The sequence below is a fragment of the Protobothrops mucrosquamatus genome, unplaced genomic scaffold, assembly GCF_001527695.2.
Source record: "Protobothrops mucrosquamatus isolate PMUCROS unplaced genomic scaffold, P.Mucros_1.0 scaffold_210, whole genome shotgun sequence".
NCBI lineage: Eukaryota > Metazoa > Chordata > Lepidosauria > Squamata > Viperidae > Protobothrops > Protobothrops mucrosquamatus.
Genome location: NW_015386286.1, coordinates 338549 through 357585, shown reverse-complemented (window position 1 = coordinate 357585; position 19037 = coordinate 338549). Strand labels below are relative to the sequence as shown.

At 38.9% G+C, this 19037-nt stretch overlaps 1 protein-coding gene across 1 annotated transcript in view; it reads right to left on the bottom strand.

The window, feature by feature from the left end:
* LOC107297184 (tubulointerstitial nephritis antigen-like) overlaps positions 1 to 5600 on the bottom strand; it is a 31580-nt gene extending 25980 nt beyond the window's left edge. Inside the window, exon 1 of the mRNA XM_029286278.1 lies at positions 5294 to 5600. Within this exon, the coding sequence (XP_029142111.1) occupies positions 5294 to 5600 (307 nt within the window). The remainder of the gene's footprint in view (positions 1 to 5293) is intronic.
* Between the last annotated feature and the right edge of the window lie 13437 nt (positions 5601 to 19037).

Sequence of the window (19037 nt, the reverse complement as noted above, 5' to 3'; positions counted from 1 at the left end):
CACAGGGTTTTTGATGTGTAGGAGGAAGAGGAAAGAGTGTTGCATATGTTTGCCACCTTCAGTTATTTGTAAAAATAATAAAGGCAGGATAGAAATAAATAAAATTCTATAGTTCTCCACATTTAGCAGGGATCCAAGTCATGAAACCTCCAGGTTTAGCACTTTGAAAACAGCCCATCTTCTCTGTCCCCTAAAAAAAAACAAAAAAAAACCCAGGTCCACCTCCTAAGATTTCATATTAGTCCCTTCATCTCTGCCCAATAGTCTGCTGCCAAACAATCCTCTCTCTCCAGCAGAATTCCCAGCACAAAATAGCAATATGAAAATAATGATACATAAGTATATACCTGTGGCATATCTGTAATGATGTCATAAACACATTAACAGAATCCCCCATCGCCAGCACACTCACGTGCCTCCCTCAGTGGTCTCCCATGCTTCTCTCCTGTCCTTCTGATCATGACTTCTTCAAATCATGATGGTAGTTTCTGTTTCTTGCTATATTTACATATATTTAATTGGGTCAGATTTTCATTCCTCCAGTCCTGTCATTGCTCTGTAAGTGAAAGTCTCATGTTGTCTTTCAGCATCCTCTTCCTTTGCACATTACTGTGTATTTCTGCTCTTATCAACTTACACCATTTTTGACAGTTCTCCAACCATACCTGTGCAAAATCATGAGGACGAGTGTTCCAATATCTCAGGGGTTGTCACAAAGAAGAGGGAGTCAACCTATTCTCCAAAGCAACTGAAGGCAGAATAAGTTACCACAGAGGATGCTGCTTAGTTCCTAGAGGTTCACATAGTCTCATACGTACAGTAGATTTCGGTTGGTGAAATATGTGGAAAACTAACTGGGATTGAAAGGAAGTCAGCACTTTTCTAAGTGTTTGAAAATCAGTCTGGTTTCTTTCAGATAAAAAAAATTTGTAAGTAGAAAAGTATGAAGTTAAAATTTCTGAATACTACTTAGACTAGATACATTATTAGAGGAAGGTTCACTGCAATTTACAAATCTTCATTATAAGCCTTCTTTGAATGTTGAATGGCAAGATTACACACAGTCATCATGAATTATATAACTTGATGATCATGTGATGCAGCTGATTATATACATGAACTGTTAACAATTAATCAGTGGAACGACTTGCCTCCAGAAGTTGTGGGTCATCCAACACTGGAGGTTTTAAAAAAAAGATTGGACAACCATTTGTCTGAAATGGTATAGGGTCTCCTGCTTGAGCAGGGGTTTGGATTAGTCCCTTTCAACTTTGTTATTCTGTTAAGAAGCAATGGATGGAAACTAATCAAGAAAAGAACTAACCTAGAAATGATGAGAAATTTCCTGACAGTTAGATGAGTTTTATATCACTTCACTTATGGCTGGGTGATATGTAGGAAAATGTTAGAAGTCACTAGTGGGAAAATGACCTTTTTCTCTTATTTCCATCAGATCCTGCCTTAACTTCTATTCTTCATACAGAATCATTGGCTGAATTTCCCGATTTAGGAAAAGCAACTTGTTCCCCTTCAAATGCTTTGAATTACAGTTTGGACAATCTGTTCCCATTGACTTAGGTGGGTAGTGTTAATGGTATTTCAAACCTCAAACATGAAGGACAACTGATTACTTATGCCTGTTCTGGTTTTAAGGCATAGTGTGCTGTAAGTTCATCAGAAACTAAACTTAAATTCATGCTCTCATTTATTGCTTCCCTGTTTAAATTGCCTGTGTGCTGCTATTATTTCTCCTATCTAAAATTTTAGATTGTAAGCACTCAGGGGATCAAGCAGCTCTTGGTAAAAGAGCTTGAAAACTGTTAAATAAAGGTATGGAGGAACACAATATCTAATACTGTAAATTGTTTTAGGATCTTTAGTAGTAATAAAATTCCTATTATTTGCTGGCCACTGTGGAAGCATTTGCAAATATTGCAATATCAAAACAATAATAAATCACTGCCCTCTGCCAAAGACTTCTCTTGTTTCTTGCTTGAATAATTTTTATATTGTTCCTTTTTTTTCAAAGTAGATCTTTTTTAAAAAAAAGAAACATTATTTTGTGCCCGTGCATTGCTACAGATCTTCAGGAATTGTGACATTCTTTAGAAAAGCAAGTTCCACCGAACTCTGTAGCCAAAGATCTGGACAGGAATCTTCTGATATGGTTGAAGTCACACCAGAGAGCTACAGCCCCAATTAATAGTAATTTAATATTTTCCAACCTGGGCTTCTCTTGGCAAGGAGAGCTGCACAGCAGATTGCCAGCTTGAAGAAAATTCGCTGATGAGGTTGGGCTATCATGCTTTGGGAAACTGCCAGATGCAATTTGTACTCAATAGGGATTACAGAGCTTGATGTATGAGGAGAGAAAGTACCTTTTTTTTCTTTTGCTTTTCATGAGATTCTAGTTGTAGCCAAATCAAAACTTTTCCCCCCATTCAACATGAGCAACATCTGAGATTTATATTTAGAGCTTTTAAAATATTGACCAAGTTTTTATAGTTTAACATGTAGGAAGAGACCTACTCATGCAATTCTCATTATGATTTTTCCAGTCCGATGTTCTTCAAATGGAATTATAGCAATAGCAATAGCATTTAGACTTACATGCTGCTTTATAGTGCTTTACAACCCTCTCTAAGCATCTTACAGAGTCAGTCTATTGCCCCCAACAATCTAGGTCCTCATTTTAGTGATCTCAGAAGGATGGAAAGCTGAATCAATTTTGAGCCAGTCAGGACTGAACTCCTGGTTGTGGGCAGAGTTAGCCTGCAATACTGCATTCTAACCACTGCACTACTATATCTCTTATGGGAGTTGTATAGATGGGGATGTAATTGGAGAAGCTTGCAGTACAAATAGAAACTCAAACACCACCTAAGAGTTCCTTTTGGTGTATGGGGACCCCTTTTCCCACCCCTTTAAAAATCATGTAACAAGTATGCAACAAGTATTATGGACAGCACAGCTGACTTTAATGCCAATTATGAGTGAGGAAATTGTTGCGGTATCTCATGACCATAGTTGAAAACTAATACATTTTGCTTAAAATGCAAATTAGTGTGGTTCTGCTTACTCCAACATTTCTTACAACAATTTTTATTTAGAAGTAAATCCTGCTATGTTCCATCCATTTGGACAGATTTCAGATTGCAGCCACACATGGAAACCTGCATCCTTTCATCTAGTAGAAAGCCACAATGAGTCTTCTTCAAGTAAGAGGTTCTAGAATTGCAACTTGTTGGTATAAGACTTTATGGCAGCCAGAGGCAATATTTGAACCTGTAGCTCCATGTCAAGAGCCAGTTTGGTTTAGTAGTTAAGGCAGTAGGCCAGAAACTGGGAGACTGTCAGTTCTAGTCCTGCCTGGGGCACAAAGCCAGCTGGATGTCCTTGGACCAGTCTGTCAGATCTGTCAGGTTCAGGTTGTAGCCTCACAGGAATCCTTCTATCAAAGGCTAGAAGGGTGGCAGGGGGAGGGGATAGATGGGGAATAAAGCTATGTGTGTACGTGATGGGAAATAGGGAGTGGGAATGACAAGTGATAAAGGCCAGAGAAGCTCAGAAGAGTTTGTATCAGCATTCAAGGCCAGGAACCTTGAGAAAGAATATGAATTACCCCAAAATATCTCAGCGTTCTCAAAACTCTTTGGTGCATTCTGATTGGCTGAAGATGGACTGGTCATGGGGGGGAGGGCTGGGATGAGGGGAAATGTTTCTGTATCTTTTGAGCACAGGAAACCCAGATCTAGCCTGACTTTACTGCAGTCAACATCTTTTAGTAAAAGAACCTTTTGCTTCAACCAAATGGAGTCGAGGGTCTTTCTTTACTAAGGGGTCAGATTGGGGCAGGTCTGACACAGTCACTCTTTCTCATCGCTAAGAAGCAAGTGAGGGCATACCACTTCTGAAATCTCACCAAGAAACTGCAGAGTCCTGTCCAGGCAGTTGCCAGGAACCAGCACAGGCTCTAAGCCACCAAAAAAAGTCAAAGACTCTATGACAGAGCATATTTCCATGCAAAAGATTCCGCATTCAACTAGTAAGTCCAGACCAAAAAGACTTTACTAAAACTCTTCTAAAATAAAATAAAAACAAATGTTAAAATCCCAGGAAAGCAGATCAATGGCCTGACTCAGTTTAAATATGTCAGAGTTGACAAACTCTGCAGCCTTTTAATCTTCAAATGCCATATGTAATATGTGATCAGATAATATCACTGTTACTAATACTCAGTTATCTTGCTATCTATTTGGATTTTAAGACAGCTGACATAATGTCAAAAGAATTCTCTTGAAACTAATAGGAAACAGCAATACTTAGTTTTTAAATAGAGTAGAAAAGGCCAATTTAACAGTTAAATTAGACATAAAGAGAAGCAAAGTCATTCCATCTGTTGCTATTCATTTTGGGAACAGCTGTCTAATTGCTTGTAGCTTTCAGTCACTTGTGGAGCTGAGAAGATAGAACTACCGTCTCAGAGGGATAGCAATTTTTTAGCTCTTGCTAGACACATTTTAATGTTTTTATGAAAGCGAGAAACACCCAGCTTCCCAAATGAGCTGAACTTATTAAAAGAACTGAAATAAAGTCTTCAAGAGTAGGGTAATGGCAGATGAAATAGTAATGCATAGTGATATTGAATTTTAAACACTTTATTAACTTGCATTAATAAAGCAATTTATCATCTTCCATTTTCCCAATATTGCTTTTATATATGAAAAAAGGGAACGGTTGATGTATTTTCTAATAAATTTCACAGTATTTTTTTTAAAAAAGAGAAATGCAGGAAACTACAGTATAACTTTGTCTCTCCCTTCCTTTCTTCTGCACATTTACCAACCATACCTTTCGCAAGCTCTTAAGAGGACCCATAACAGAATAACAGAATTGGAAGCAACCTTGGAGGACTTCTAGTCCAACCCATGCTCAAGCAAGAGACCCTATACCAGGGGTCTTCAAACTTGGCCCTTTGATGACTTGTGGACTTCAACTCCCAGAATTCCTCAGCCAGGCACGCTGGCTGAGGAATTCTGGGAGTTGAAGTCCACAAGTCATCAAAGGGCCAAGTTTGAAGACCCCTGCCCTATACCATACCTATACCGTTTCAGACAAATGGCTGTCCAATCTCTTCTTGAAAACCTCCAGAGATGGAGCACTCACAATTTCTGAAGGCAAGTCGTCCCACTGATCTCCAAGACTCATCTCCAAGATTCTGAACCTTTTAATAGCATTCAGTCAGTCACATTCCTCTGTCTGGTAGAAATTGAGGTGGGAACATAACACTTACCCCATTGCTGTACCTGAGATCTTACATGCTCAGGAGTATGCTTGTGGCAGACCAGCCAGAAGTCCGGGCAGCAATCGATAGAATCAGGAGGTTCAGAAGTACAAAACTCATCACAGTAGCATGTGGCATTTCTGGCATCATATTGAAAGTCGCAATTGTCATCTCTGCCTGGGCAACAGCCTCTCAGCCAGCAGTAGCTTTTTCTGAGTGGGATTCTCCTGACTCTCTTTCTTCCAGAACAATCTGGAGGGCAATCCTTGTGTAGGGAATTATTTCTGGAGACAAATAGTTCTTCCGTGCAAATCATGACTGCAAAGCAACATAAAGCTAAACTCCAGGCCCTCGCCCACATTCTTGAATATAACAGCAAATTGCTGTCAGGATGGCTGCATCGGATGTTGTGAAACTCAGAGCAGGACTGTCTGAAGTGTTTATCTATGTCTACATTGATGTCAAAACTCCTAAAAAAGAAGCCACACAGATTCAGCCGTCTGCAACAGGAACATTCTTGGTGATGGGGAAAACATTTGTACTTTAACCATTAGTCAGAGATGCTATAAAATGTCTTATTTACAAGCTTAAAAAAACCCAAAAACTTAGGCATCATGGGGATGACAAATGCAAGCTGTCTCTGGAAATGACTGGGAATCTTTTTAAGATCATTTGGAACAAAACAATTGAGCAAATCCTTAGTATAAAGCCATTATATGTGAGGTTATTTTTTCATCAGTGTCAGTTGAGCGTTATCTCTACATATGGCATCATAACTTAAAGTATATAAAATTATGGAAATTAAGTCAAGGCGTAGGGGTACAATACTTCATTTACAAAGTCAGTGAAAATCAGGGAAGAGGAAAGGAAAGGAAAGGAAAGGAAAGGAAAGGAAAGGAAAGGAAAGGAAAGGAAAGGAAAGGAAAGGAAAGGAAAGGAAAGAGTATTAGGGATTTCCTTGTCAAAAACCAGTGGCAGAGTTGAAAAACATCCTATTCAACTTCTGATAAGTAGTTATTATGTTACTTGTGGCAACATGGCAGCCATTTTGTGGCCAAATCTACAACATATATTCAAAATTCTCAGTATGTCCACTGAAAATCTCCCATATTGGCAACTATTATCTTTCTCTCCCACTTTATTTTTCTTTTCAGTATTTTTTCTATTGTTTTATATACAAGTTTTGTTCTATTAATTAATAAAGGAGAAAAATACCCACACTGTTATTTAAATGATTATTTGAAGGGTCAGATATGTGGGTCTTGAGATCAGTGATGGAAGTTCAGTTATATTCCCAATAGTGAGACGCATCTGATTGGCAGTAATGAAAACAAAGCCATAACCTTTTCTAAAAAAAAATAAAAAACAAACTTCCCTTGGAAAATGTATACAATACTGTACTTTCATTGACTTTCTGTAAAGGTGCTTCATAATCTGACTTTCTGCAAGTGTTTTGCACGAGTGTATTCAAAGGGAGGAAGGAACCTGAATTCGGCACTTCTACAGAAGAGATTCACCCTGGGCGCAAAAGCAGACTAACCAAAGATGACAGACACATCAAATGGGAAAGTTGCGCCATGAAGACGCCAAACTAGAGACATATGTTTCATTACGTAGTCTTTCGACCACAAGCAGCTGCTATTTGGGTTGACCTAGGTCAGGGGTAGGCAACCTTGGCTCTTTTATGACTCGTGGACTTCAACTCCCAGAATTCCTGAGCCAGCCATGGTTGGCTCAGGAATTCTGGGAGTTGAAGTCCACGAGTCATAAAAGAGCCAAGGTTGCCTACCCCTGACCTAGGTGTTTCTCCAAGCCAGGAAGTGGCTGAAAACCTGATAGATAATAGGTGAAAGCTCAGTTTGAAAGAACCTGGTTTTTTCACAGCCCAAATAGATTGCAATAGGAGCCTTAGTGGAAGAAGTGTTCCCATGGCAGCTTAAAGTGACTAATAGGTTATTTCTCTCGCTCACTCGCTCTTCTATCTTCTAACAATCTATCTATGTATATCTATCATCTCCATCATCCACCCATCCACCCATCCATCCTCTGCCCAATCTCCCTAGATCAGTGATGGCGAACCTTTTAGAGACCGACTGCCCAAACTGCAACCCCAAACCCACTTATGCATCGTTGGGTGCTGGGTAGCTGCATCATCGGGTGCTGGGTCGTGTGGCCCATTGGGTGGGTGTGGCCCATTGGGTGGGCATGGCTACGGTGGTAACAGCAGACTGGGTGGGACTAAAAAGTGCAATCAATCAATTCCAACCTTGCAAGATCTTTTTTTTTCCGTGAGAAGTTGAAATTGACTGATTGATTGAACCTTTTTTTTTTGTACACGGCGGCGAAGGCCTAAAGCAAAAAGGTTTTATAAAACCCAGCTGAAGGCCTAGGACTCGGGCGACGGCACGCGTGCCCACAGAGAGGGCTCTGAGTGCCGCCTCTGGCACCTGTGCCATAGGGTCGCCACCACTGCCCTAGATATTACAGAACTGCACCACTGTACCTGGTTGTACCCAAAGCAATAACCCTGTCATTGTAATTTAACCCATTCTCTGCCAAATTTCATGCCAGAATGGCAACAAATCTTAACTCACCAAACGCGTAATCCTTCAGGCAGCAGAAGCTCACTGGCACAACACATTTATATGTAATTGCTTTACTGAAGATAAGATGAAACCTTGGGCTTCAATTAAAAGACCTGTGTGTTGAATATGTGCATTTGCTCCATGATTTAAATCCTAGGCTTTCTCCCCCTTCCTTCCTTTCCAAGTCAATGGATATTTTGCTTTTCTCTTCAAAGTCATGGGAAGCAGGTTTTGCTGACATAGCAGTTCTCATCAGAGTGGGAAAGCATGGTATCTATCTCAACAGCTGCATTTCTGAGAGCTATTGTTAAAGATCATTGAGGCATGGACCGGGGATCAGATAGAATAGAATAACAGACTTGGAAGGGAACTTATAGGTCATCTAGTCCAACCCCCTGCTTAAGCAGGGGACCCTATGCTATTTCTGACAGATGGCTGTCCAGTCTCTTCTTGAAAGCTTTCAGTGATGAAGCACCCACAACATCTGAAGGCAAACTGTTCCATTGGTTGATTGTTATCACTGTCAGAATATTTCTCCTTATTTCTAGGTTGAATCTCTCCTTGATCAGTTTCCATCCGTTGTTCCTTGTCTGGCCTTCAGGTGCTTTGGAAAATAGGTTGACCCCCTCCTCTCTGTGATCCCCTCAGATATTGGAACACTGCTATCATGTCATCCCTGGTCCTTCTTTTCAGTAGCCTCATCTGGACACAGCAGGAAAAACAAGATTTCTGTGTATTTTATGGACCACACTTAAGTGCAAGTGGAGAAGGACCTCATAACTGTCAAGTATAAAAGAAAATCAACTTCTTTGGGATCATGTTTCATTTTACAGGACATATCCCTCTCCTTCCCTGTCATTTTCCCCCCCTTCAAATAAATCATCTTTATAAGTGCTAACTTTTCTTCAGAGGTGCATAGTTCCTCCTCTTTGATCATCTTGATTCTCCTTTTTTTCCACTTTTCCTGATTTTCATAAAATCTCTATTTTATACCTTCATCAGAAAAGTATAGATGAGAAGACATGGATAACAGAGAAACCGCTTGTTGTACACTTCCTTTTTTTATTTATTGGTGCAAAGCCAACACTTTTTTAAAAAAGACACAGCATCATTCAAATATAACAAGAGCAACAAATCCAGCTGGGTGCTTAAGGATTCCAGAGAAGAGGAGCTCTTTGTATTGATGCATGAGTAAACACTGCCCCTGAATATTAAAACAGGATGAAATCCCACCTTTTAAAGCCAATGGCCTAGGTTCAAGAATTACTATGTTTAACAATAAAGCAAAACACTGCATCTTCTCCCACAATTGTGGGAGGGAGGGAGAGAGGGAGGGAGGGACAGGGAGAGAGAGAGAGAGAGAGAGAGAGAGAGAGAGAGAGAGAGAGAGAGAGAGAGAGAGANGAGAATGAGAATGAGAATGGGATAAAACCAATTTCAAAACCAACTTGCAACAAAACAACCTGCCATTGCTAACTCATAGCACAAACCAGGGATTTTCATATTTTTCACGCTATGGAATTTGTTAGGTACAAAGAAAATCCCTGGAGCCCCGTCTGTCTCTCAGACAGAGAGCGAGGAATCTTCACAAGGACAAATTCCCCTGAGAGATTGGGGCTTTTTGGTGATAACTGACAAACCCTACCCTTTCTATTGCATCTTTGAAAAATTACAAAGGATGCCCTTGGCTTTATTTTAGGGAACTTTTGTTTTTCTTTTCTCTTAGTCTATTATGGGGCCCCAACAATTTTTTAAAAAAAGATTTTATCGAGTTTTATAGGGTAGGGGATAAAATAGGATCGGGATAGGGATTAAGGTTAACAATTTTTGTGGGACTCTAGAATTCCAGGGAATGGGGTTTGAAAAAGCCATGACCAAGCCTTTCTTTTCTTTGTAACACCCGGGCAACCTCAGTTTTTCCCCCCCTAACCTTAGAAGTTAGCCTGGTCACACCCTCAAGGTATGATTAACATAGTTTAACCCAGTTTTTCCAATGTTTTAAAATACCCACCAGCAAAAAGAACACAGAGGACAGTCCTTATGCCGTCAGCTTTTTCTGTTCTTGCCTCAATGGCTGGATTTCACCAAGGATCACTAATGCATGCATGTATATGTCTGTGTGTTTATAATTTTATTTAAAAACAAAGATAAAATGAATACAAACTCAAAGAACTGTTAGAAGTAAGTCTTCATCCTGGTTCATCCAAGCCGGGAATAAATAAGCAAACATGGCGACTGCTTTGGGAAGAAGGTTACAGTTTATTGCAGAAGACAGATAAGCAGCAGAGGAGAAGGAAAAGAGAGTGAGCACATGGGCAGATGGTCTTTTTATACCCTCTAGCCCTGCCTGGAAGTTTCCTGTTCCTGTGGCATGAACTTTGAGGCTATTTCTGAGTGTTTTTCTAGGCCTTGATATCTGTGGTTTAATCCCATTAACATATCCTGCTTCCCAGGTGATGGGGCTAATGACTCTTAAGAGCTTCTTTTGTCTTGAGATCCCTGGCTCCAAACTTCCTGATGGTTCCACATCTGCATATGTATAAGACCAGCTACTGCCCTGGGCAAGGAGATGACGCCAGGTTTGGTTTCTGCTTTTCAAAAAATGCTTTTAAAAATCCTTTTGGTGAACAATATTTTTTCTGCCTTTTTAATATTTCCTTCTCTGGGTTAACTTCCCACAGAACAGAACAAAATAACAGATTTGGGAGGAACATTGGAGTCTTCTAGTCCAACCCCCTGCTCAAACTAATATAGAGTAAGAAAGAAAAAAAGAAATAAAGATAAAAAAAACTAAAACAACAGAAAATACCTTTTCAAGTCAGGTCTTGTTTCATTTGCATCTTTTAATATCTTATATTTAACTCGAAATGCAGTTAGGCTTTCACGCCCTGTATTAAATTTGTACAAAAAGGCAATTTCTCCCAATCTTCCCATTCTCCTCCCATTCTGGAAACCCAGTCTTTCACCTGAAGACCAGGAACAGCTTCGTCTTTAGTTCTAATGCAGTCTTTTTCCAAATATTATAGTAAACCTCCATTTTAAATACCTGTTGTTGAAATCATGATTCAAGTAATATTCTTATATAGCTGTCCCCATTATACAAATATGACTAATATAAGAACAGGGCTGTGACACTTCCCTGTCTGCCCCACACATTGCTTCTACCCACTGGAATGTGGCACATCTGTTTCCCTATGAGGTGGTTTTCGGGGTTCCGGATCTGAAGGAAAGCCTCTGTTTGTGCTCTTTTTGTGCATTCTGTCCAATGTGTGGATCAGAAGGAGAGGCAATGCGTGTCTCTACTAGAGAAGGGATTATTCAGCTTGATTCTTCCTCATGTATACTGCTCAAAAAAATAAAGGGAACGCAAACCCCTTCAGTTCCATGGTAAAATGTTCCCTTTATTTTTGTGAGCAGTATATTTAAGAGAATGCCTGAATGAGGCTTTGGAAGAGGTCCTAAATTACTATGAATCAGTTTTTGGATTCTATCAGGAAAAACGATAGAAAAGAAGAGAGAAGAAAATGGTGGACATTTCTGAACACTTTTAGAAAACACTGGGCACACAACCTGAGGCTGACTTACAGCAACGATAACTCCTGGATACCAAAGTTCAAATAGGAGAATTGCTGGCCAATCCTTCTAGCCAGTAATCAATAGACATAACAACACACAAGAAATGCTTTGTAAATATATAGTTTGATTTTATTTCTTTTGAAAATATTATGTGACTTTTTTTCCCAAACAAGTGATTTTCTCCACTACAGACATTAAAAGCTCAGTCAACAATTTGGGAAATGGAATAAATATTTTCCTCAGTCAATCCACATCTGTTTTGGGCTGCCATATTTTCGAGCCTACTTGCCATCTGCTATCACTAGTTTATATTTAGTATACACAGAAAAGCAATGTTAAGTTGAAACTTCTGCTTACTTCAGCATGGGTTATGTGCCAGTGTTGTGCCAGACTGGTAACTAATTCTCTGCATATCCTACATTATGTTTTAAAAAGAAAAATAGATACACATTCATGTGAACCTAAAGAATGAATATGTACAGAAAGCTAATCTCTGATTACTACTACTACTTATTTGCAGTTCAAATATTATGTACAAACATTTTTTGTGATCAGAAAAAAAATCATTGCACCAAACTAACATTTGAAGGTAGATCTAATTGCCTAATACATTTGAAAGTAGTTTGAATACAGTCTTTACTCAGAAGTGATATGCCTCAGAACAGAGCAGATGCTTTCTGTGGTGATATTATTCTTTCCTGCCTCATATCTTCAGATGAAAATCCCACAACTATGGGAGATGGCTTAGTTTGTGACCCTTGCCATCCATCTGAAATTTCCATTTCAAAAGGCACAGCAACCAAATTCATTACACAGAAACATACCAAGTTCCAGATGATCACCTGAATGGTGTGATGATAAAACACTACAATCTACAGGTAGTCCTCAACTTACAACAGTTCATTTAGTGACCGTTCAAAGTTACAACGGCATTGAAAAAAGTGACTTATGAATATGACAATTTTTCACACTTATGACCATTGCAGCATCCCAATGGTCATGTGAGTTACATTCGGACGTTTGACAACTGACCCACATTTATGAGGGTTGCAGTGTCCCAGAGTGATGTGATCCCCTTTTGCAGTCTTCTGATGGGGACCAGATTCACTTATCAACTGTGTTACTAATTTAAGAACTATAGTTATTCACTTCACAAATGTGGCAAGAAAAGTTGTAAAATAGGGCAAAACTCACTTAACAAATTTTTCACTTTGCAACATAAATTTTGGGCTCAGTTATGATCATAAGTTGAGGACTAACTGTATAAGCAACTTTATAGCTTCATCCTAACTCATTTCTACAGTGTATATAGATAGACAATATCGGCTACCAGTACTTTTCAGAGCATAATCCAAAACAGTACTTCTGATTTTGATTTATGGTTTTTGATCTGGTTTTGATTTATGGACCTATAAAAAGGAATATTTCCTTTGTTATTTTCCTGCCAGCTCTTTAAAATTTAAGGGAGAAAATCATCTGTGTATCCTTCCAGGGCTGGAGTCAGGATGACCAAAATAGATTTTCCCTCATAAAAAAAAAAAAGATCCTAGGAACATACCTTGATGTAAGCTAGTTAGAGTTCCCTGTATCACAAGATGGTTGGCAAATAAATTTGATAAATAAATAAAAAATAAGTCCTATTTGGCCACTCCTGCCTGTCTATTATCCAGATTAGTTTTGATTGCTGGTTTTATTTTTAATATCCGATCCCAATGTCTTTTTCCTATTGTGTTTACCTTTTATTCTTGTTTATTTTGCTACTATAACTAATGATTTTTTTTTGTTTGGCTTCTACTGTGGAAGAGAGAGATATTTCCTCTCTAAAATAAGTTAGCATATAGACTATAACTAATGTGTAAAACAGCCATGCATTCTTAGCTGGATTATCCTGCTGGTTCAGATGTTTATTTGTAATATAATCAGGCTGTTTCAGCCATAGAGATCTCCTTTTCCCCCCTCATTTTTAATTCAGAGGTTTTTTTTAATCAGTTACAGTTGATATGTCAGGCCTATTGCAAAAAGATTCCAGTTTTCTGTGTACATTCTCAATATTATTATACATTTTTTACCAATCATGCCATTTTTTATATTCCCTCAGTGCCAGGATTTTTCACACACTGCAATCCAGAATCCTGTTCACCTTTCTCCCCTTCACTGTTTCCTACAGTGAAGTAAATATAAGATGCTTCTTTTAGGCTAGACCAGGGGTAGGCAACCTTGGCTCTTTTATGACTCATGGACTTCAACTCCCAGAATTCCTGAGCATGGCTGGCTCAGGAATTCTGGGAGTTGAAGTCCACGAGTCATAAAAGAGTCAAGGTTGCCTACCCGTGGGCTAGACAGTCGTGGTGCACAAACCATTTTGAATTCAAACCAGTGTGAAATTGAAAACAAGCTGATTTTATTCAAAATGGACTCTTTTGATCAAATGGAGGCCAGCAACCATTTCTGGATAGTAGGAATAGATGACGTCACCTTATAGTTACCCTTATGGGGCACAAAGCCACTTCCCAGTACATTTTTTCCCCCTTGCTTCCCTTTGAAGTGCTGCTTTCCTGTTTCCTCTTTAAGAACAGCCCTTCTGCTTTTGTCCTTACTGTTGGTTTTTTAAAGATATGGTACTATTTTTCTTTCTCTGAGTTGCATACTTTGCCCTTGGCCTTTTTTAAAAAAATGAATAAATAAATAAATAAATCGATCTATTGGCCATATTTCTCCAGTGGCTAGAATGTGAGGGGAATGGGGTATTAAGAAAAGAACAGTGTGAAAATTGGCAGCTCAGAGAAGAAAAAATAGTTTAAAAAAAAATGCCAGGTTTCAGACCAGCCATGTTCTCTGAACCAGATGAGATCTTCAATTGCTATCCTATTGAAGCTCTGTTCTTCATTTATCTCTGGAAGATATTAGGGATCAACAGGGCTGCAAGAAAGCTGTTCTTATTTTAAACCTGGTTCTTGTACCTATCTAATAAATGCAATGTAAGTACTTTTTGATGGCTTGACTTTGTAGATGTACACTCAAATTACGTTTGTATATGTATGTGTATTTGTGTGTGTGCATGCATGTGCATGCACATGCATGTGTCTACATATATACCCACCCAGATATATACATATACATATATATATAAGTATATACTTCCAATAAGACCTTCCTTCAGGAAGGAAAGGAATGGTGGTCCTCAACTTATGACCACAATTGAGCTCAAAATTTATCTTGCTAAGCAAGTTGTTAAGTGAGTTTTGCCCCATTTTACGACCTTTCTCACCATAGTTGTTTAGAGAATCACTGTACTTGTTAAATTAGTCAAACTGTTGTTAAGTGAATCTGGCTTCCCCATTGACTTTTCTTGTCAGAAGGTCGCAAAAGGTGAACATAGGACCCCGGGACATGTCAACCATCGTAAATATGAGCCAATTGCCAAGCATCTGAAATTTGATCACATGGCCAGGGGGATGCTATAACGGTCGTATAACTGTAAAAACCAGTGCTTTTTTTCTAAAAAAAAAAAAAGGTGACGGAACCCACACATGTCATACAACCCGCCTTGCCTACCCTACAAGGTTCCATCCAAAAAAGGTGCCGGAACTCTGTTCTGGGTGTTCTATGAGAAAAAAAGCCCTGGTGAAAACTAATCATAAATCACTTTTTTCAGTGCCATTGTAACTTTGAACAGTCACTAAACAAACTGTTGTAAATCAAGGACTTCCTATATTGTCTTGCTAAACCAGAAACTGGGAATCATCCAATGGGAGGACATCGTAATCAAGTCAGCATGAACAAAGGACGGGAGCAGCTTTAGAATGCAATGTGGAATTGCCCTCTAAATATTTCCAAAATGAGCAACACTGTCTGCTGTGAACGTAGAATCCCTCTTTTGAATACAGAATTGAGTGCTTTGTATTTGTAATGGTTCATTTTTTTAAAAAAAAATCACAGAGGAAAACATCCTCGTTAAGTCTTAAAACAGGCATTTTGTAGAATTGGGTTTTATATCTAATAACTGTGAAAATTTGGTATTAAGACGTGGTAACATGCATGCATAAAATATTTTTTAAGCTGCAGGGTAATATATTAAAGAGTTTGAACGTAACTAAAGTAAAAGTAGCAATTAAACTAAAATAGAAAATAAAGGTAGTCCTCAACTTACAACCATTTGTTTAGTGACCATTCAAAGTTTCAACAGTACTGAAGAAGGTAACATCATCAGTGCTAGTATGGAGTGGGGGAGAGGAAACCCCACTCCTTACTAGCACTGATGATGTTACCTAGTTTGGGTGATAAATGTCTGCAGAGAGCCCCAAGGAACCCTCAAATGAAAGGTGTTTGGGATTAGGGTGTCAGGCAAAAACAGCTAAAAAGAGGATAAAATAAGACTGGAATTGGCCAAGTGACACAAAAATAATTTGCTCATCCAGCAACTGATTCTCACTTGTTTCTTGCAAATTAGCCAAACTGCAATTAAAGCAAACCAGTGCTAAGCATGATGTGTGCAACAGGTTTATGATGGGATAGTCTTTTAGTGAAGGCTGAACTCAGTGTTTATAATCCAGTTGTGAACTGTTATAGAGTTACGGTTCACCAGTGTGATGTCAAGGAGTACTTATGTCTTCCCGGACATCTCTTTTTGCACCCTGCACATTACCCATTTTACTGGGCTTACAGCATTTAAAACATGAAATAAGTATAACATTCAATAAATATTTAATGTTACCTTAGTATTTAAAAAAAATCTAAAATGTTAAAAAGCAAAACGACAGTCTCCAGCACCCTCTTCACATTTCAGCAAGCCTCCAAAAGATCCCAAGCATTATTAGAAATTAAAAAATAATACCATTATTAACATTTATTGGATTGAGCCACATTGTCCTGCATGCGGTGTTACTGAATTGCCAGCTGGATGAATTTAGGATGCTCACAGATATGGACATTCTTTCACCAGAGCAGCTGGTATTTAAGGCATATGTGTTTGTGTGTGTGTGTGTGTGTGTGTGTGTTAGATCTTTATGGCTATACCTTAGCTGAGTTTTGCAAAATTATTTCTTGAGTTTCTGCTGAGTGGACAGTGACCTCTTTGGTGTGGACTGTCAGTGTCTAGAAAATTTCCTTCACTTAGGTCTTCTTGGTAGGAAGATTTGTCTTTTCTTCTGACAGAGGAAAGCTGAAAAGAAATCATATGTCAAACGAGAACTGAGTGAGCACTACCAAATGACTTGTTGATCATGGTTTTGATGAGTGGTCAAGAAAAATACCTTATCTGTTTGCATCGCATACACAGAATATGTTTGTTTTTGTTGGAATTATAGTACGGATTTAAAGACAAGTTATTAAGAATACCACGGACTGAAAGAAGAATCAGTCCTTGGCCCATAAAGCCTAAATCAGGGGCGTCCAACCTTGGCAACTTTAAGACTTGTGGACTTCAACTCCCAGAATTCCCCAGCCAGCCATTCTGGGAGTTGAAATCCACAAGTCTTAAAGCTGCCAAGGTTGGACGCCCCTGATTTAAATGGTCCCTTGAGATTTTCATCAACAAACAAAAACAAATGTACTTTGTGCGAATGATACAAGCAGATGACAATTTTTTTGCAAAATGACAGATTAACAAAAATAACTTATATAAACAAATTTATTGGCCTATTGAATAAGGGGGGGGGCCTTCGCCAGGCAGAGCCTGCTCCCTTTAGCTATCACACCAATAAAAGTACACCAATATTAGTACAAACTAATATTCTTTCATAACACTGCAGGCTTTCAGAACTGGAAAGTGATTTACCTTGTTAGAACTGAGTGCTTCATTTTCAAGAATAGGCACCATTGGATGAGTGGTCTGCAAAGAATGGAAATGTCAAGAACATTAAAAGGCAATCGAAGTAGCCAAGATGACATAATAATGGCATAACATTAAAAAAAAAGCACTTGGCAAATTGAAAACTAAAGGCCAGTACAATCTGCTCCTAATATCCTCATTATGAATGGCTATTTGAGGACTTATTGATGATGTTATCAGGAAAATGCCAGATGGTGTATTTATGTAGACAGCAAGCTAGAGTTCTTGGAACTGTGTCTCCTTATGTGCAGAAAGAAACAATTTTGCCCCTGCTTCCATATCAAGGTCTTTGCCAGCAATAGCTAACATTGATTGGAAAAGAGACATTATTCTTCCTTTCATTGTGAAAGCATCTAAACAAGAAAAGGTAAAGGTTCCCGCTGTCCAGTCGTGTCCATCTCTGGGGGGGGTGGCGGTGTTCATTTCCATTTCCTAGCCATGGGAGCCAACGTTGTCCAAAGATGCTTCCGTGGTCATGTGGCTGGCATGACTATACACAAGGTGCATGGGATGTTGTTACCTTCCTACCAAGGTGGTACCTATTTATCTACTCACATTTGCATGCTTTTGAACTGCTAAGTTGGCAGGAGCTGGGGCAAGAACAGAAGCTGACCCCATCATGCAGTGTTTCGGTCTCGAACTACCAACCTTCCGGTTGACAAGCCCAACATTTTAACCGCTAGAATACCATGCGTGCCTTATATCTAAACAAGAAGCTTTCCCCTGAAAGACAACAGAAGCTGAGTAGAAACAACCTGCACTTTAGGATCCTGAAGACCCTCCTATGCATGATATTGATATCGATGTCACCCTTCTTGGATAGCCCAACCAATTTTATTTTTGCTCATTTGAAAGCTATATTCAAATTGTAATAGTTCTGTTTGTGATTTGTCAGTCTGAAAGTTTGTGAGGTTTAGATGTGAGAGGCTGTTTTCCAATCTATCAGCACTTCATCCCACCTCAGCTGCTTGAGTTTTGGAATTTTATAATAGATTTCACAGGGGGCCTAGCCAACAAATCAGATCTTAACCTTAAACCTTCTAAGTCTCTTTTACATTCCCTGTTTGTTTGTTTTTTAAATGATTTCTCCTGCTTATATAACTAATGTTTATCAATGTCTTGCCTCATCAATTTTCCCAGCCTTTTTGACTCATGTGAACTATTATTTTCTCACCCATGAATATGCACATATTGTAGATCAGGCTGCAATCTACATGCCTACTGTATTTCCCTGAAAATAAGACTAGGTCTTATATTAATTTTTGCTCCAAAAGACGCATTAGAGCTTATTTTCTGGTTAGGACTAATTTTCAGGGAAATGTGGTACTAAATGCATCTGTCTGGCTGACGATCTTAACTGGGGCTTATTTTGGGGGTGGGGCTTATATTACAAGCATCCTGAAAAATCATGCTTGGGCTTATTTTCTGGTTGGGTCTTATTCTGGAGAAACATGGTAGTTGCTGTTGTTAGGGAGAAAAATCTGGCTATAAAGAACAGAGTCTTGCTCCTTGGTTTTTGGAAGTGATAAAAGACAATAGAGACTTCTAGAGCACTGTTGGAGAAAAGAACAGACTCACCAAGCATCAGTAAGAACCCATATTTTGGATTACCTCATGGGAAGAAGAGTAGCAAAATATTTTCCTACTGTTAGTGCCTCCACACATAACCAACCATCAATCCTGTTTAAAGTGATCCATTCCCTGCTGGGAAGGAGTCACAAGACTATCTACACAGGCTGTTATGAAGACTACTCTATGCATC